The following is an 18,305-nucleotide window of genomic DNA, read 5'->3' as shown; positions in this document are numbered from 1 at the left end:
AAAGTCTCTAAGCACTATAACAAACAAAATACAATGATGAAAAATTACATTTTAAACAAAACAAAACAAAAAAGCAAATAAACTTATGAAAATAACCAATCTACTTCCATCTCTTCTCCTTCCCCCAACAGCGGAGCCTGACGTACCCCAGGGCCCGGTCCAGGTTAGCGACATCTCCCCTAACAGCGTAACGCTGTCTTGGAAACAGCCGGTCAACGGCCCAGAAGACGTAGAGAACTATGTAGTGGAGAAGCGCGACCCGGATACGGGGGCCTGGAGTAAGGTCAGCAGCTTTGTGCCCTCCCCGCACTTCAAGGTCAAGAACTTGAAGGAGGGGGGAGAGTACCAGTTCAGGGTGTCGGCCGAGAACCAGTACGGAGTCAGCAAGCCTATCACGAGCGAGACCGTCATCGCCAAGAATCCATTCGGTGAGTCTCAGATGGAAAGTGGATTAGCGCGACTGTAGAGGAAGTGTGTAGTAAGAGTTTTAGCAGTAGCAGTGGTACTAGAAATAGTAGTAGTAGAAGCATTAACCTTAATAGGAGTAGTAGTAATCATAAAAGTGTCATAACTTACTCATAATATGTTGGGTGTACATGTATGCTTTGAGAGAAGTGGTTAAATAACACTATATTGCTCATGCATTACATGTATTTTTTTGCATACAGAATGTGAAACGAATTAATTTTGTGGACAATATATCCCAAACACATACAGTGTGTAAGCCAACAAGTGAAAGGTATTTTCATGTGTTCATTTTTTGGCTGGGTTGCAAGCACTAAAAAAATTGAAGAAAATAAGCTACTGCAAACTATGAGGTGATGGGTACCAGATTTTAATACTTCAAGGACTAACTGTCCATAACGGAATGTTATTTTGTATTCCTTCTTTTTATACATGAACTCAAACTTTTGAACGATCAATTAAAAAAAGTAGGAAAAGAAAAATCAGGTGCCTAACCAATTATATTTTCTTGCATTTCAAGACCCACCTGGTATGCCGTCACAGCCTGAGGTAACCACAACGACCTCGACCACGATCTCCATCCAATGGACGAGGCCCTCTAACGATGGTGGCAACCCTATCGTAGGTTACACTGTGGAGAAGCGCAAGGAACATGGTGACTGGTCGACGGCCACAAGGGCACCAGTCAAGGATACGAGCTTCACTGCCTTCAAGCTTACAGAAGGTATAGAGAATCGTTGGCTGCCCTCGATATGGTTGTCATTGCGATTGACAGTACAATGGCAATTTTTGCGGCTATTTTGTAGGCAGCCAACGAAATGGAGAGAGATATCTGTAGAGGTAATGGTTGAGAAAAAGAAAGAGGGGAGAGAAGGTAGAAAAAAGGAGAGAGAGACAGAGTGGGATGGGGAACAGAAAGAAAGAGAAAGGCTTGAAGAGAGAAAGGATAGGAGAGATAGACAGAAAGAGAAAGAGAGACAGAGACAAAAGGAGAAAGAGAATAAAAGACTGAAAAGAGTGAGATGGTGCATAAAAAAGAGATGAGGAGTCACACGTGTGTAGCTTAAAGGGATATTTAGGAAAAAAGAAGGAAGATGGCATGTTCTTTTGAACAAGTACATGTAACAGGATTTCAGAGTAGAAAAAAGACCACCTCCAGGTACAGATTTCTGCAGAGACTACATCTGTTCTCCTTAAATAGTGTTTTCCATCGTAGGAAGTTGAACATAAGACCAACAGCCTGGAAAGTCCTGTTTAACCCGAGTTGTATTCATGGGCTTTGATGTATCAGAGCCATAATTTTTAACTTTGTTTGGAACATTTCTAGGTACCAGCTATGAGTTCAGAGTGAAGGCAGTCAATGAGGCCGGCCCAGGCAAGCCTAGCGATTCCTCCGATGCCATCACAGCAAGACCACCACCAGGTAGTAGAACTTCCTTTCTTTACTTCATGCATTGCTGTTCCTTTGATTCTTTTCACATAGAAAATCTGTCTGTAATTTTGTAAGCCAGGTCCTTGATCAATTGCCTTCAATCTTTGCATGTATTCTGTACATTTAAGGGGGTTTGACATTTCACGAAATACATGCATTAGAAATGGGATTAAACTAGGTTTAGAATATTTCCCAGCAGTTTTAAGGATATACCTTTCAATGTAGGTAGCTTTTCAGAAATTATATAATTCCTGAATTCAGGTTTTCAGAAATCTTTGTTTGAGTTCCAAGGAAATGAATATTACTTTAACCTCACATATGTGTGCAGAACCCTGTTCATATGGTTGTATTTTATAACCTACAGTAAAAAATATTTTAAAAAAGAAGTAAAAAATAACTAATTAAAAAAAATACTAATAATGTATCTTTTGTCCTTTTCAGTCAAACCCAAGGTGGATTCATCTAGCCGCAACCGTGAGGTTACCGCTGTCGCAGGGGAGAAGTTCCGCGTTGAGATTTCATTCGAGGGCTCCCCACCACCTAACATCACATGGTCACGCAGCGACAAGAACGGCATCACTGTTGAACCCTCTAATAGGATCGCCTTTGAGGTCTGGCTTGGTCTTTACCTTAGTAGTTTTATCCATGTATAATTGCATAAATTATGATGTTATTACATATTGCATTTTTATAAATATCACCTCGTCATGTTTACTACCTAAGTTTTTCTTTAAAGGACGAGTGTTTATTTCATGTGCAAGTTTGTTATTGTAGTGTTTAGAAATATTGAGTACATTAAGTGCTATTTTAATGTTAGTTATCATTCTTATTACTACATGAATATTGTCTTCTGAGAGCCTGAGGGGCATTAACTCATATCACTTTGACAGAAATAATGTTGTAATAGCTCTCAGGAGATGCTATATAGGATTTAAATTAAAAAATAGGTTTATGATTTTGTAATAAACAGGAGTAATGAATGTGTATTGAAAAAAATTGTGTATACTATTCAGTCATAATATCACCGCCATCGTGTCTGAAAATTGCATTTTGTTTTTGTTTTTTTACTTTAAATTTTTCTTTTCTCTATGTTGCGAAATTAAGTGTTAAAAAAAATATATATTTGTAGGTGGTTAACGTTTTTAAATCTGGCTCAATATACATTTTGAATCGATTCTGAGTCCAATATCTAGACCACAAAGAGAAGCAACTATTGAAGAAAAAAAATTACATGATGCTCAGACGAAATTGTCAAGCATTCAGTCCTCAACATAGACATTGCTTTGACTCTCCTACTGCACTATATAATCTACAGGACACTGAGCTTAGCAGCATCATGGCGAACAGCGAGGCTGAACGTGGCGATGCTGGAACATACGCGGTCACATTCAGCAATGAGAAGGGAACCGACACAGCCACTGTACGGATCATTGTAGTTGGTGAGTCATTCAGACAAAGGTCATTTCGTCTGTGTAAAGAAATTGGGGAGGCGCGATGGCTCAGTGGTAGAGCAGTGGTCTGGTATTTAACCGGAAGGTCCCATGTTCCAAACCAAGCCAATGCGCTTGTGCCCTTTGGTAAGGCATCAATCTTCGTTAGTCCTTCAGAGAGGACTTAAAGCCGCTGGTCCCCTGGTTGTTTACTTACACTCGTATATACAGGTATGCTTTCTTAGCAGTTAGGTAAAACAAATTTATATAAATGAATGTAATACTTGAATTTCTTGTCTAAAGGATGCTCACATACTAGTAAATTTAATACAGTTATTGAAGGCAATGTAGCACAAAGTATGCAAGCTATCTTAGTAGTTATTATTGTAAACTTGGAATAATTGATTTTAGCAGGAGCTTTACAAATGGAAAAGAAATGTACAGTAGGCTTGCGGTTGCACCATGTGAGAGAGAGGGAAGATTGGGAAGTCCTGAAAAGGACTCTTGATAATCTTTCTTTACCATTGCCTACTGGTACCAGATGATCTCTTCATTAAGCTTATGGGACTTGAAGAAATCAGATGTCAACGGGTTAACTATTTAAACTAATTTAAACCCATTGTCAACAAGAACCAGGGTGGCTCCTGTACCAATGGTTTGGGGATGAGAGCATTAGGTATTTAATCTGATAGAGGTTAGCTTCTTACTGTATGTATCATGCAGCAGACCTCGTAAAAAGCCATTTATCTAAAATTATTCATTTCTAATTCCGCTCCTCTCTCCCTCCAGACAAACCATCTGCCCCCGAGGGCCCGTTGGCGGCCACTGACGTCACTGCAGATTTCTGCAGGTTGTCATGGAAACCGCCACAGGACGACGGAGGCAGTCGGGTTACAAACTACGTGATCGAGAAGCAGGCTGCGGGACGCTCGGCCTGGACCAAGGTCTCCACCTACGTCCGCACCACCACCTACGACGTGGTCAACCTGGACGAGGGCTCCATTCTCAAGTTCCGCGTGAGCGCCGAGAACCAGCATGGTGTAGGACCACCCCTAGAGGGATCTCAGGCCATCACCATCAAGGATCCATTTGGTATAAACATGATCATTTTAAAGTGCAAGAGTATACCAATTTATATATTCATTAACCTAAGCTTTAAAGTATCCTTTTTATCAGGAAAGCACCCTTTTTATCAGGAAAGCACAATCTGTTTATTCATATAACATAAAACTTTGTGAAGACTTATTTTTCTGAGAATGTCTCCCATTATCACTTTGGTTACAGATTCATTTCATACGTAGGTGGTATAGTAAGGAAAAAATATATGCACATGTATATGGAGCAGAAGGGTATGTTCGCGTACTAAATCTGCACAAATGTATATTGTTTGTACATGTACACGCACGTTTATATTATAATTTGGTATGTATGCTACAGTTGGAGTACGATTTGAAGACACTTGGAGGAATGGTGGGTTATTGTTATGAGTACAAATTGAGAAAACCTGCAAATTTGTCTGAATCATAGTACATGTAACCTTATCATGACTCACTTGTTTGATTGAATGTTTTTAAGCAGATAATGATTTAAAAAACTATGTTAAAGCCCCTCTAAAGTGTTGGGAGCACCACAAATTGATGGCACAATTTCATTTAAATTGTGTCACAATGTGAAAGATGATGTCATTTTAAGACACATTTCTGCAAAGATTTTACAAACGGAAGTTGATGAAAGAATACAAAATTTAGGTTTTCTGCATACAATGATAACCCAAATTATGTATTCTTTTACAAATATTTGTCTTCAAACACATTTTTTTGGGGGAAATCTTTTCAGAAGTGTGTCTTTAATGACATCCTCTTTCACATTGTGCTACAATTCAAGTGAAATTTTGCCATCAAACTTTTGGCGAATTTGGGGCTCCCAATGCTTTAAATGTAGTGAATTTATAATGTGGTCTTGAAGAACGTATGTATGATTTTCTTTTTTTGACTGTCCATCCATCTCAGATGCACCCGAAGCACCAGGCAAGCCCAATGCAGATGAAGTGGACCGTGGATTCGTCAGGCTGTCGTGGGAAGCTCCCGAGGCCGATGGTGGATCACCCATCATCGGATACATCGTTGAGAAGAGGGAGAGGGATGGAGAATGGATTCCGGTAAGATGTGATAAATGGAGGAGGGGAGGGGATAATGATGATGATGATGTTGATAATGATGGTGGTATAGTTAAGATCCAATGCTATGATAGGAGACATCGTTGAGAAGAGGGAGAGGGGATGGAGCGTGGCTACTGGTAAGATGTGATAGATGGAAGAGGGGAGGGGATAATAATGATGATGATGTTGATAATGATGGTGGTATATAGTTAAGATCTGGTGCTATCATAGGAGACATTGTTGAGAAGAGGGAGAGAGGGATTGTGAGTGGACTACCAGTATTAAGACGTGATATATAGCAGGGGATTACAATGGTGATGTTCATGTTTTTGATGAGGGTGGTTCTAGCATTGTATCAGATGCTTCATGAAGAAGTAGAAAAGAGTTTGAGAGTGGCTAATAAGAGAATGATGTGGGCAGCAAGGGATTATGGTGCGGTTGTCATTGGTTACTTTGTATTGTTCATACATATCTGTATGGTGTGGTATTATACTCCCTGATGAGTTTAAAGTGATTGATAGCGAATATATTCCTTTGAATAGGTTGTAAAAATGCAATAATGGGATACTGTACATCTGGGTTGCGAGTGATGTCATATTTGGTACATACAGTCAAACCTGTCTATAGCGACCACCCAAGGGAAACACAAAAAGTGGCCTTTGTAGACAGGTTCCTTTAGTACATGATTCAATGAAAAACCATTTTCAAGGGAAACAACAAATGTGGCCTTTGTAGACAGGTGTTCTTTGTAGACAGGTGGTCACTAAAGCAGGTGTGTCTGTATTTTGTTGTCTTCCCAATGTTTAAATTGCATCTATAGAACAAATCTCTGTGTATTCTTGTAACCAAAACCACACAAATATGAAAAACAAATATTAAATCTTATCTTATTATAATCTGTCATTTAATTTCTACCCTTCTCAGGTGAATGATTACAACGTTAAGGAGACCACCCTACCAGTGGGTAACCTCCGTGACACCGCAGAGTATGAGTTCAGGGTCTTCGCCAAGAACAAGGCAGGAAAGGGACCCGCAAGCCGCACCCTGCTGGGCATTGAGCCCAAAGCCATTATCAGTAAGTGAACATGAGATTTTTTTATTCGAAATGCAAATGGTATAAATCAGAGATGGGTTATTTAAATAAGGAAAATATGAATGAAAATAATCTATACAAAAAATTTGACTATGTTTAGACAGTTAGCATGTCCCATTAAAAGCCTGCTCTGTGCATACCAATCAAAATTATTGATTCAGTGCTCCCAAATTAAATTTTAAGTATTAAAAGAATACTGTATGCATCTCTGAGTAATAATTTTGTAAAATTGGATGTCACACTTTGGTTTTATGCAGATAATGATTTTTGCCTGATAGGAAATTCTCAACAACAACAACAACAAGAAGAACAAAAGAGAAGAAAAAAAATATAGATTATTTAAACTGTTTATCTGTGTTTCACTTCTTTTAAAAAGTGGATTTTTGTAATATCTACATGTACATGATAGACCTAAAAGCTTTAATGAAAGGAAACCCATAGTGCTATGATAATTAAACCATTGGTTTTTCCCTTCCATTTTTTGTTCTTGATGTAGATGCTCCCTCTGCTCCTGGCGTACCTGTCGCATCCGACATCGGCAGGGATACAGTGGACCTCCAGTGGGACAAACCCTCTTCAGATGGTGGATCCAAGCTTGCAGGTGAGTGCGCGCTTGTGGAGGGAGGGGAAAGAAAGATGGATAGGATGGAAGAAAGAAGAGGATGAAGTAGAAACAGACAACATAGGGGTTACTGAAGAAGAAGTATGGGTAATGAGCAAGGTGGAAAGAAGAAAGAAAAATAAAAAAAATAGGCAGAAATAGAGAAGATGTCAGATGAGAGGAAGAGCAAGAATAAAGTTGAGATTGACCGAAAGAAAAGGGATTTATTAAAATGAGGGGATGGAAGACAAAAAAGAGAAAAGGCAGGAGGATAATAAGGTGATATGGATACAAGAAAAAAAGAAGGTGAGAGCAAGCTGAAGAATGAGTAGGAAGGGGAAAAGGCTGAATGAAGGAAGGGACGAAGCAATAGAAGAAGTAAAGATTGATTAGTAGGGTTGAAAGGTTAAGAAAGAGGAGAGAAATAAAAGGAAATGAAAAAAAATAAAATTCACTTTTGATACACTACAGGCTACGTTGTTGAGAAGCGTGAGGAAGGCTCGCCAGACTGGGAGCCAGTCAGCAAGTATCCTGTCAAGGGCACCAGCATCACCGTGGACGGTCTGGAGCCAGGCGTGGGCTACGAGTTCAGGGTGATCGCTGAGAACGAGATGGGACCCAGCGAACCCGCTGTCACCTCCGCACCCATCGAGACCCAGAAACCAATCAGTAAGTACAGAGCAAACTTCTTTACCATCTAGCTGTGTAGAAATAGCACATATATCAAAAGACATAGCAAAACAATCAGTAAGTTCAGAGCAAAGTCTTTAGCAACTAGCTGTGTTGAAATATCACATATATTTAAAAACTGAGAAACCAAGCAGTAAGTATAGACAAGACTTTCTTAATCAGGAATTTCTGTAGAAAGACCACATGTGAAGGAAGACCCCCTGTTCATAGAGACCACATATTTTTTCCTTCTTGAACATTGCTTGTCATTTAGCCCTGTGTTAAAATGTTCTGAAAATAAAGACTGCCTGCTTATAAAGAATGCATATCTTTTCTTCCGCACCCATTCCATTGAGACCGAAAAACCTACCAGCAAGTATTGTGGGAAATTTTCCTATTGTGGCAACCTCTATAAAAAGACTCCCATTTGTACTGAACTTGTTGAATCTGAACTTTTAAATGATCAGATGTTACACTCTTGTTTTACCATGAAAACTTTCATTGATCCATCATTATTTCTAACCTTTATATAAGAATCACATTAAAAATCTTCAAATGTTAAATGAGAATTGTCTAATACATGTAAAAGTGTTTTTTAAATACTATCCATACTAAAAGAATGCTATTATGGACTATCCCAAAATCTATGATCAAGTAGAACTGAATGCCATACATTGATTTATCTTTTGATTTTGCAGTTTGAATTTTACAAAAATTGATGATGTTGTTATGATTGTAATCTTGATGATTTGTTGGTGTGTGCCATTTGGCCCTTGTAGCATGTAAAAAGAAATACTATTGACATTAACTTTACATGTATTTTATCTGAATTTCATTTAGAGTGTGATTTCAATAATTTGATTTTATCTTAATCTTGCAGAGGGTGTTGCTCCAATCTTTGACGATAAATTCAGGCCTGTGCAGTCTGCCCAGGGAGAAGAGGCCAAGTTTGAGTGCAGGGTCTCTGGAACACCACAGCCAACCATCAGATGGTAAGACTGTGGGAAGACAGTGGGGGGTAAAGTAGGAGAAGGGATGGGGGAGGTGAGAGGTAGGGGGGTTATGGAGGGTAGAATGGGCAGAGAGAGAGAGAGAGGAGAGGGAGCATACTAAAAGAGTTTGAAAGGAGTTTTCAAGATGATGTAAGAGGAGAGAGATGGAGAGAATTGTTGGGGGTGAATGGGGAGAAGGGATGGGGGAGGTGAGGTTGGAGGTTATGGGAGGTAGAAAGGGGAGAGAAAGAAGAGGGAGCAATTAACTAAAAGATTTTGAGAGGAGTTTGCAAGATGATGTAAGAGGAGAGAGATGGAGAGAATTGGGTGTCCGGTAGACAAGCACTTGATAAGAATTTGAGATATACACCGTACATGTACAAATATGTGTATTGGCAGGATATTTACAGTGATTAAATCACAGATAAGAAGGAGGTCTGATGTTGGGGACATTGAAACAGTTCAAATACTGAAAAGGATTCATGTAGACATTACATCTAGAGCTGTTTGAATAGTTCGGTCTTGATTTTGGAGACATCAATTACAATAGGAGTCTGAGACTGATGATTCTATTCCTAGAAAAATGAGAGATTTTTGACAAAGTCAATGTCTTAAACTTAAGTACCCAACCTGTATAAACTTAGACACTATACTTGCCGTCTTCATCCTCTGTGATACAGGATCCGTAACGGTGAGGAGCTGTTCGCTGGAGCCAGGATTAAGATGAGGGAGTCGGACACCACCTACACCCTCATCCTCACAGACCTCAGGGATTCCGACGCTGGAGAGATCGTCTGCGAAGCTACCAACAAAGCCGGCACTGAGAAGTGTCGCGCCAAGCTGCTAGTCCTTCGTAAGTAACAGAATGTTAAATTCTCACTGCACTACTTATAGTTACTTTTGCCCTCTATATAGCAAACAATGCCTAATCAGTGCCTGTTGTTCCCCCATGATCCTCTTTTTCTTTATGCTACATTGAGAGCTGATTTGATGAGATAGCCACCTGTCAGTGACCTTGCAGGGAGGTCTAATCCCCCTGGCCAAACTAGTGCGGACAGGCTTTAAAGAGACCCCCTTATATAGGTTTCTACTGCCTTGGTACACTTTTTATGCCTCCGTTACGAAGTAGCCGGAGGCATTATGTTTTCGGGTTGTCCGTCCGTCCGTCTGTACGTACGTCTGTACGTACGTACGTCTGTACGTACGTACGTCCCGTTCTCGTGATCGCGTTATCTGAAGAACCGATTGATGGATTCCTGCCAAACTTTGGTCATGTATGTATCTTGCAGAGCCAATGAACTGATTAGATTTTGGGGTTACGATGTCAAAGGTCAAAGGTCACAGGGCTCATTATGTATGCAAAAACAGCTCGTGATCGCGTTATCTGAAGAACCGATTGATGGATTCCTGCCAAACTTTGGTCATGTATGTATCTTGCAGAGTCAAAGAACTGATTAGATTTTGGGGTCATGAGGTTAAAGGTCAAAGGTCACAGGGCTCATTATGTATGCAAAAACAGCTCGTGATCGCGTTATCTCAAGAACCAAGTAATGGATTGCTGCCAAACTTAGGTCATGTATGTTACTTGCAGAACCGATGAAGTGATTAGATTTTGGGGTCACGAGGTCAAAGGTCAAAGGCTACAGCGCACATTATGTATGCAAAAACAGCTCGTGATTGCGTTATCTCAAGAACCGATTGATGGATTGCTGCTAAACTTAGGTCATGTATGTTACTTGCAGAGCAGATGAACTGATTAGATTTTGGGGTCATGAGGTCAAAGGTCAAAGGCCACAACGCACATTATGTATGCAAAAACAGCTCGTGATCGTGTTCTCAAGAACCGATTGATGGATTCCTGCCAAAATTAGGTCATGTATGTTACTTGCAGAGCCAATGAACTGAGTAGATTTTTGGTTCATAAGATCAAAGGTCAAAGGTCATGGGCTCATTATGTATGCAAAAATAGCTTGTGAACACATTCTCATTAGAACTGACAGATGGATTACTATTTAACTCAGGACATCTTGCAGAGCCAATGAACTGAGTAGATTTTAGGGTCATGAGGTCAAAGATCAAAGGGTCATATATGTATATGAGAAATTGCTTGTAATCACGATATTCTGAGAACCTGTTAATGGATTACAATTGAACTTGAATTCGAAAAATGTCTTCTGTTTTGGTTTGTAAAATTGCTCTATGACGGAGGCATCATTTTCGACTGCGCGCAGTCGAATTCCATCTAGTTTTTTTGGGGGGGGGTTGCAATTTCTGATTTACATGTGCAAGAAAGTTGGAAGTTCATATATAAAACAGTGAAGGATTCCATTTGGACCACATTCTGTGCAAAAATTTACTTTCTGTAGATATGTGTTGTTATTTCAGTGCTACTAAACATGTATTGTACAGTAGATGCAGTATTTTGGGAGTACATTCAACCATTCAACCATTTAACCATAAGGTTAAACAATTTGAATGAATGTTTCAGATAAAATGTCTGATTCTCAGGAATAGTTTGACTCGGTATTAAACTGTTCATCTACATGTACCTTCAATTTGAATTATTCTGTGTAATGGTCCATTTGGGCTAATTTTTGGTGGCCATTACAGTGTCTTTAAGCATACATAACAATAATAATAATGCTAATAATAATAATAGTGGGTTCTTGAATAGCGCTCATGTTTTCACATACTTAGAAAATTACAAAACTTGGTAAGGGTATGAATAATTTTGTTGTTAAATGTACATGTAGTCGTTGCTGTGTTGAACTAGCCTTTGTAAGTTTTGGGTTGATCACCAGTTACTTTTGTAGTAAAAGCATGCATAATATTTGGACATATTTGTGAATGGTTTATTTTGTTGTTCACTTTAAGATAGGTTTGATACAGCAACCACTTGGTTCCAATAGGCAATGGGGTAAATAATTTAACCATATTTTGTTGTCTCTTTTTGCAGTGCCACCCAGCATCCGATCAGCACCCAGGAATGTGGAGACAGAGGCAGGCGAACCCTTCAAGGTCAAGATTCCATTCGAAGGCAAGGGCGACATCGACGTCCAACTCCACAGAGGAATCGAGAACATCACAGGTAACTTTCCTAGGAAAAGTCTAAATGTAATCCTGAAACAACTTACATACCATGTTCACACAGTGGTGGTTACAATGTATTAACTTGTGGTTCAAATTATAGGAAAATCAGTTTTTCCAGATGTTGAATGATGGTATTAGTCATTGAGATCGAGCGATGTGATATTATTGATTTTGAATAATGTTACTTGTATTAACTTCATTAATGTTATTACCTTCATTTTCATTAATATTAATGGTTAAATACTGTAATGTTTTTAATATGATTACTATATTAACCCCATACAATGTAAAATTAGACTTCATACCTCTCGCTCCACCTAACTTATAAATGTTCTCATAGGAATCGCTTAAATGCATATGATCATGCATATTATCATGTAGAAACACACCAAAATGTATATGCTTATCAATGAAACTTAATGTGCTTATACACATATGTTCCTGTGGCCAGTAACATGATGATACTGTATCATAGTGCTTACACAAAATATGACAAAATAAGAAGATTTAAAAAAGTTTTGTAGAAAAGGGTACATGTAGGTCTGCAGTTGCCTTTAAATCAATCGCTCTCCTTTTCAAACCGCTTTCTCTCTCTCTCCATTTCTCTAGCCGATAGCCGAGTCAGGGCGATCGTCTTTGATGACTATGTCCAAGTTGGAATCAAGGGTGCTGAGCCTGAAGACAACGAGACCTTCAAGGTGACCCTGAGCAACAGCGTAGGCTCAGACTCCTGCACATTTGATGTCAAGGTCTCAGGTAAGGAATGTTTCCTTAAAGTGACTCAGTAACATTGTTGAAGGTTGATGAAAAAAACGTGTGATTTTTGTATGAAATGTTACTAATTATGTTCCATCTACCGTACATACCCTCTAACATTCGAAAAATCCTGAACAAATTCTCAAACAACAGATATTTATGGTTTTCTTTGAAGGCGTCACTGTGCAACACCCTCTTACAGTAAATTCTCCCAACCAATTTTTGAATTTTCCCAACCGTTTTTCCATGAAAATGAGACATAAAGCAGGCTCTTAAAAATCTGTCAACACTTAAATGTCTGGTATGGTATATAAAGCCAATACATTGCTTTGTGGCGATTTTCATTCACCTAAACTGTAATTAAAATATAATAATATAGTTGGGAGAATTAAGGAATCGATCAGATCAGTTTTCCCAATTTGACTCGTTAATAATGATCTGTTTTCACTCAAACTTTCAGATTATTGTTAATTGTACATCTAGCTTTGAAGTCACTACCTTAGCACCATTTTCTCTCATCTGAACAATGTTACCAAGTCCCTTTAAGAATGCTATATCATTTCAAATGGGATAAATGAATGCATATTTTGAATATCCAGGACAATATGTCTTCATAAATTATTTGTCCATTTTACAGACAAACCATCAGCACCTAAGGGACCTATTGAGGTCGGTGAGATCACAAACAACTCTATCGCCCTCACCTGGAAGGCACCGGTCAACGACGGAGGTAGCCCCATCAAGGGATACACCGTGGAGCGCAAGGATGAGGAGAACCCAGACTGGATAACAGGTCAGTTGAAATCATTACCAGGTTTGGTCAACTCAAAGGACTATTACGGTAGATTACCATAGTCTTTTTTTGTTACTTGTACAGTGTGTATAGAACAAGGATACTCCAAAACAGTGACTCATTTTAGGATTTTGGTCCATAGTGGATAAAGAGTTTAAAGGTTAAAGGGAAATCCAACCCAAATAGACAACTACTCTATAAGAAAGCAGAAATATCAGAGAAGCAAACTGAAGAAAGTATCAATTAAATCTTACTAAATATAAAAGTCATCAATTCTTAAAAGTTGTAATTTAGAGGACCCATGCTAATGTGCTATCTATAATTTATTTTGAGTAGTGCCCCAAGGGAGAAGGAACTTATGAGAAAAACAGAAGTTGATGACATTTTTTTGTACACACCTAATGGGAGAGTTATCCAAGTCTTGCGTCACAATCCACTGACCGAACTACCGATTTAAGATTCGCATAGACTTAGTGATCTCATATTCCAAACATTCATAAACTTCCTTACTATTGGTCCGATTCATTTCAAACTTTTGTCATTCTGTTTCTGTTACTTTTCTGCTGTCATACAAATTAATTTATTACAAGGGTTGGATTGCCCTTTAAGATTAGTGAGAGAAGACATAGGATTAAATCAGGGATTAGGAGGATTCAGAGGAATAGAACATGCTTTATTAGTGAACTTCCCTTCAACCCCAAACTTGACATCCTTTTTTTGTGTTACCCTTCGTCCTGTACAACTTTAGCTGGTAGCTATCTTCCAAACACCACCTTCACTCCAACCAACCTGGTGAAGGGCCGCGCCTACGAGTTCAGGATCATGGCCGAGAACGATATCGGACAGAGTGCGCCTCTCAAGACCAAGGAGCCAATCGTGGCAAAGGCACCATATGGTGAGAGAGAATTCTGCTATGTTTCATTTTCATTTCATTTATTTATTTCATTCTCCATAAAAAAACATTAAACATACAAATATGACATACATCATACAGTCAAACCTGCTTTAGTGACCACCTGTCTACAAAGACCACCTGTCTTCAAAGACCACATTTTTTGTTTCCCTTGAAAATGGTTTCTCATTGAAACATGTACTAAAGGAACCTGTCTATAAAGTTCACCTGTCTACAAAGACCACTTTCTGTGTTTCCCTTGGGTGGTCACTATAGACAGGTTTGACTGTATACAGATAAAAGATCGATTGCAAGAAAAATACAAAGGGAAGGAGCAAACAAAATTTGATGGGAATGTGGGGTTAACAGAAAGAGCAATTAGCCTTGTGAACATCAACCCCTTAAAAAGTATACACTGTATTGTTGAGAAAAGAAAAGCATGTTATGTCACTACTGCTATCAATTCAATTTGATTCAATTTTATCGCCCAAATTAGATGGAAATGTTACATTTTTTTAACGAGCTTTAAAAATACATATATAAACACCAAAAACAGTAATAATTGAAATACGTAAGTGATAATTATACATAAACGTTAACATCTTAGGCATTAAAATATAAAATTCCCCATAGCATGGGCACTAAGAAAGAGTAAAAGGGGAAAGTGGGGGATAGAGGAAGAAAGACAGTAGATCGAGGTGGGTAGAGGATGAGTCAAAATATGGTTATTAGAAGGGGAAAAAACATATAAAACTTTTGATTCAAGATTATACAATGTTTGTATACAGAAAGATAATGCAATCCCTCAGCCTTTGGCAAAATGTGGGTTGAACCCTGGTAACTGTTTTTTTTTCCTCCACTTCTTCGATAAAATCTAGTGTTAGAAAAGATTTCAAAACATTTTTAAAAATTCTCTCTAAAGGATGATTCCGGTAATGTTTGCACTTTTCTTGATGATTATCAACTTTTTCCCCCAGTGCTCTATGTCAGCAGTACATGCGTGTGTGGTATCTATTAATATAAACATATACAATTTTCATCCTATGTTTAGATCCACCTGGTCCTACCAGTAGCCCAGACATCGCTGATGTCGGCAAGGACTTTGCTAGCATTACCTGGACCAAACCCGATGATGACGGTGGCAGCCAAGTGACTGGCTACATCGTCGAGAAGACCGAAGCTGGAGCGGACAGATGGGTAAGATGATCAGGAGTAATGAGTTTTCTTCAGATTTCTGTCCAATTTGAATCGTTGAATATACATTTAGCCATGCTGATGTACTTGATGGGGGTATCTCTTTAGAAACTTTACCAAAAAGTGTTGTTGGTAAATCAGATGTACTGTTCTATCAGGAATTGAAGGGGAAAAAAGGGTAGTATATGAATTACCCTTTGAGTTTGAGATAAAATTATAATCAAGCTAATAAAGTATACCATCATTTAGAACAAAATATTAAACAGACTACGCAAAAATATTTAAACAGAGTAGACAAAGCAAACAAACAAAAATATGTATTGGGGATGAGGAAGAACTTTCAAAGTTTATTCTGACTGTCGTAATACGGATAAGGCAGCAATAAAGAAGTTGAGTGTAGGTTGGGTGATGAGCCCATTTATTGACTAGATCAGCATATATCAGCGGTAAAAGAAAACCCCAAGATCTCTGAAGATACAAGCCGGAGCAGCTCCCGGCTCCCAAAAAACAACACAGTCCCAGCTAGACCAGACAGCTTCCAGCAAACCTCGCTAGCATGTCGTTTCTTTCAAAGGTGTAAAACTAAACAGACGGCCCGACACACGCATAACCTCCTTCGCCCATGACAAGATGCAATGTGTCCCTACGTATCTGCTATGTCAGGCAGATTCCCGCGCCCAAACTCAAAACCTATCACAATTCTATAAACAAAATATCCTTCCTCTTTTTGCTATTCTTGTACAAACACCTTTTGAATGAAGTAAAAAATTAGTTATCACACATTATATGCAATCTTATTTCTTTTTTACATAAACTCACAATATAACAATTCTTCCTCAAGATAACAAAACAAACTTATAAATCAAGGAACTACATTTCATTCACCGTATTTTTAACGGCAGTTTTATGCAAATTAAACAAAGTCATTTGCATAAGAAAAACATGTATAAATCCAGTTTCCTACATGACCGTTCTTTCCCTTATGTTTTTACTCAATGCCCAGGCTCCAGTGAACCTTAACCCGATACCAATGAACTACTTCATGATCCCCAACCTGGTGGAAGGCAGGGAGTACGAGTTCCGCATCGTCTCTGTCAACAGGGCCGGCAAGGGAGAGCCCTCCATGGCCAGCTTGCCTGTCACCATCAGGGATCCAAACCGTGAGTTCGCTCACGCTATTAATATTAAACTCTTTTCTATCATTTTTGGGCTTTGGCTCAAAAGTAGTTTAATTGTTCCTGATTTGGCTTTGAAGAACAACCATTCTTGATCGGTTTGAGAAACATGATCAACAATTTTTGTTAAGCTACATTAAAGTAATTGATTTTGAAAATTGTTAATACTATGTTGTTGGAGATCAGATAGGACATTGTCAATCTGGGTGTATAAATAAGATTGTTGTTTATGAATTCCATAACATTACCTTCTCATCTCATCCAAGGGCATTATTGTCAGCATCTGCTTCTGAAATCTGCTTCATTTATTTTTACAAACACAATGCTATGTAGGACATTTCTAAGTATTAATATCCCTGCTATCAAATTGGCAATCAAATGAAAGAGCAAATTCCTCTGGATTAAAGTTGGATACAGCGAAACCTGTATATAAATACCGCTCAAGGCAGACAAGAATAGTGGTCTTTACAGGCAAGTGATCTCTATGTACAGGTTTAGCATATGTTTCAATGAGAAACCCCTTTCAAGGTAAACCAAAAAAGTGATCTTGATAGACGGGTGGTGTTTCTATACAGGTGGCCTCTAAAGTACGTTTGACTGTAATTATGTCAACTGCTTGTAATGAATGCTTTTGTCATCCCAATTATGTTATTTGCTCTTTGCAGCTATCACCAAGCCCAAGTTTGAGGAACAGGTGAAGGAAGCAACAGGCGTCCAGGGTAAATCAGTCAAATTCAGCTGTGCATTCTCTGGAATCCCCACACCAGATGTCACATGGTGAGCTATAGACTCTCTTAGACTCTCTCAATCTCTGTCCCTCTCTCTCTCTCTCTTTATCTCTATCCCTCACCCTATCTCTCTCCACATCACTTTATTTTATACAAGTGCACAAGAATATTATTTGTGGATCTACTGACTTTAGGGGAAGTCTCACATATACTTTGGATAGAGGAAGAATATCATTTTATGAAGTGTTGATTTTTTGACGAATATAGTGATGATGACAAAGTATTATTTTGTAACACAATATAATATGTCTACTGGTATTTGCTCGATATGAAACATTGAATAACAGTATAGTGATAATTACTAAATTCCTTATATTGTACTACATTGTATATGTACCATAAACATTATGTTTTCAATGTGAACTGCACTGTACTTCTGAACATGTCCTGCTGTTTGTCTTGTGTGACCATTTCACATCCACACCCTAATCTCTCTAATTAACCAGGTGGAAGGGACAGAGGGAGCTCTTCAACAGCAACAAGTTTTCGATCGAGACGGCCGACGGCACATCCACCCTCATTATCAACGAGCTGGAGCGTGACGATGAGGACGAGTTCAGCGCTGAGATCAGCAACCCTGGCGGCAAGAAGACAAGCCGGGCTATGCTCAATCTCAAGAGTAAGAAAATTATATATTTTTGAAAGTTGCAACCACTATACTTGTACATATGGGCTCTTCAAATTGGCTGAAGCGGTAATGTTAATGAGAGTGTAGTGCTGGACTACTTTCCCATCTGTTCCAATTAACATATAAAATGTCTAAAAATAAATTTGTTT

General features: G+C 38.7%; 1 protein-coding gene across 2 annotated transcripts in view; it reads left to right on the top strand.

Moving 5' to 3' along the window:
- LOC754769 (twitchin) overlaps positions 1 to 18,305 on the top strand; it is a 127,369-nt gene that overhangs the window by 78,245 nt on the left and 30,819 nt on the right. For both annotated transcript variants that reach the window (XM_030973794.1, XM_030973795.1), the window contains 20 exons: positions 132 to 428; positions 986 to 1,189; positions 1,793 to 1,888; positions 2,339 to 2,508; positions 3,213 to 3,336; positions 4,117 to 4,419; positions 5,337 to 5,485; positions 6,410 to 6,560; positions 7,075 to 7,179; positions 7,651 to 7,848; positions 8,729 to 8,840; positions 9,521 to 9,693; positions 11,797 to 11,928; positions 12,540 to 12,686; positions 13,324 to 13,479; positions 14,228 to 14,374; positions 15,423 to 15,568; positions 16,569 to 16,725; positions 17,406 to 17,517; positions 17,975 to 18,147. In XM_030973794.1, the coding sequence (XP_030829654.1) occupies positions 132 to 428; positions 986 to 1,189; positions 1,793 to 1,888; positions 2,339 to 2,508; positions 3,213 to 3,336; positions 4,117 to 4,419; positions 5,337 to 5,485; positions 6,410 to 6,560; positions 7,075 to 7,179; positions 7,651 to 7,848; positions 8,729 to 8,840; positions 9,521 to 9,693; positions 11,797 to 11,928; positions 12,540 to 12,686; positions 13,324 to 13,479; positions 14,228 to 14,374; positions 15,423 to 15,568; positions 16,569 to 16,725; positions 17,406 to 17,517; positions 17,975 to 18,147 (3,252 nt within the window). The remainder of the gene's footprint in view (positions 1 to 131; positions 429 to 985; positions 1,190 to 1,792; positions 1,889 to 2,338; positions 2,509 to 3,212; positions 3,337 to 4,116; positions 4,420 to 5,336; positions 5,486 to 6,409; positions 6,561 to 7,074; positions 7,180 to 7,650; positions 7,849 to 8,728; positions 8,841 to 9,520; positions 9,694 to 11,796; positions 11,929 to 12,539; positions 12,687 to 13,323; positions 13,480 to 14,227; positions 14,375 to 15,422; positions 15,569 to 16,568; positions 16,726 to 17,405; positions 17,518 to 17,974; positions 18,148 to 18,305) is intronic.

The sequence above is a fragment of the Strongylocentrotus purpuratus genome, unplaced genomic scaffold, assembly GCF_000002235.5.
Source record: "Strongylocentrotus purpuratus isolate Spur 01 unplaced genomic scaffold, Spur_5.0 spur5_scaffold_7, whole genome shotgun sequence".
In the NCBI taxonomy this organism is placed as follows: Eukaryota; Metazoa; Echinodermata; class Echinoidea; order Camarodonta; family Strongylocentrotidae; genus Strongylocentrotus; species Strongylocentrotus purpuratus.
Note: the sequence above shows the minus strand (reverse complement) of the source record. Positions and strands in the feature narration are given on the sequence as shown.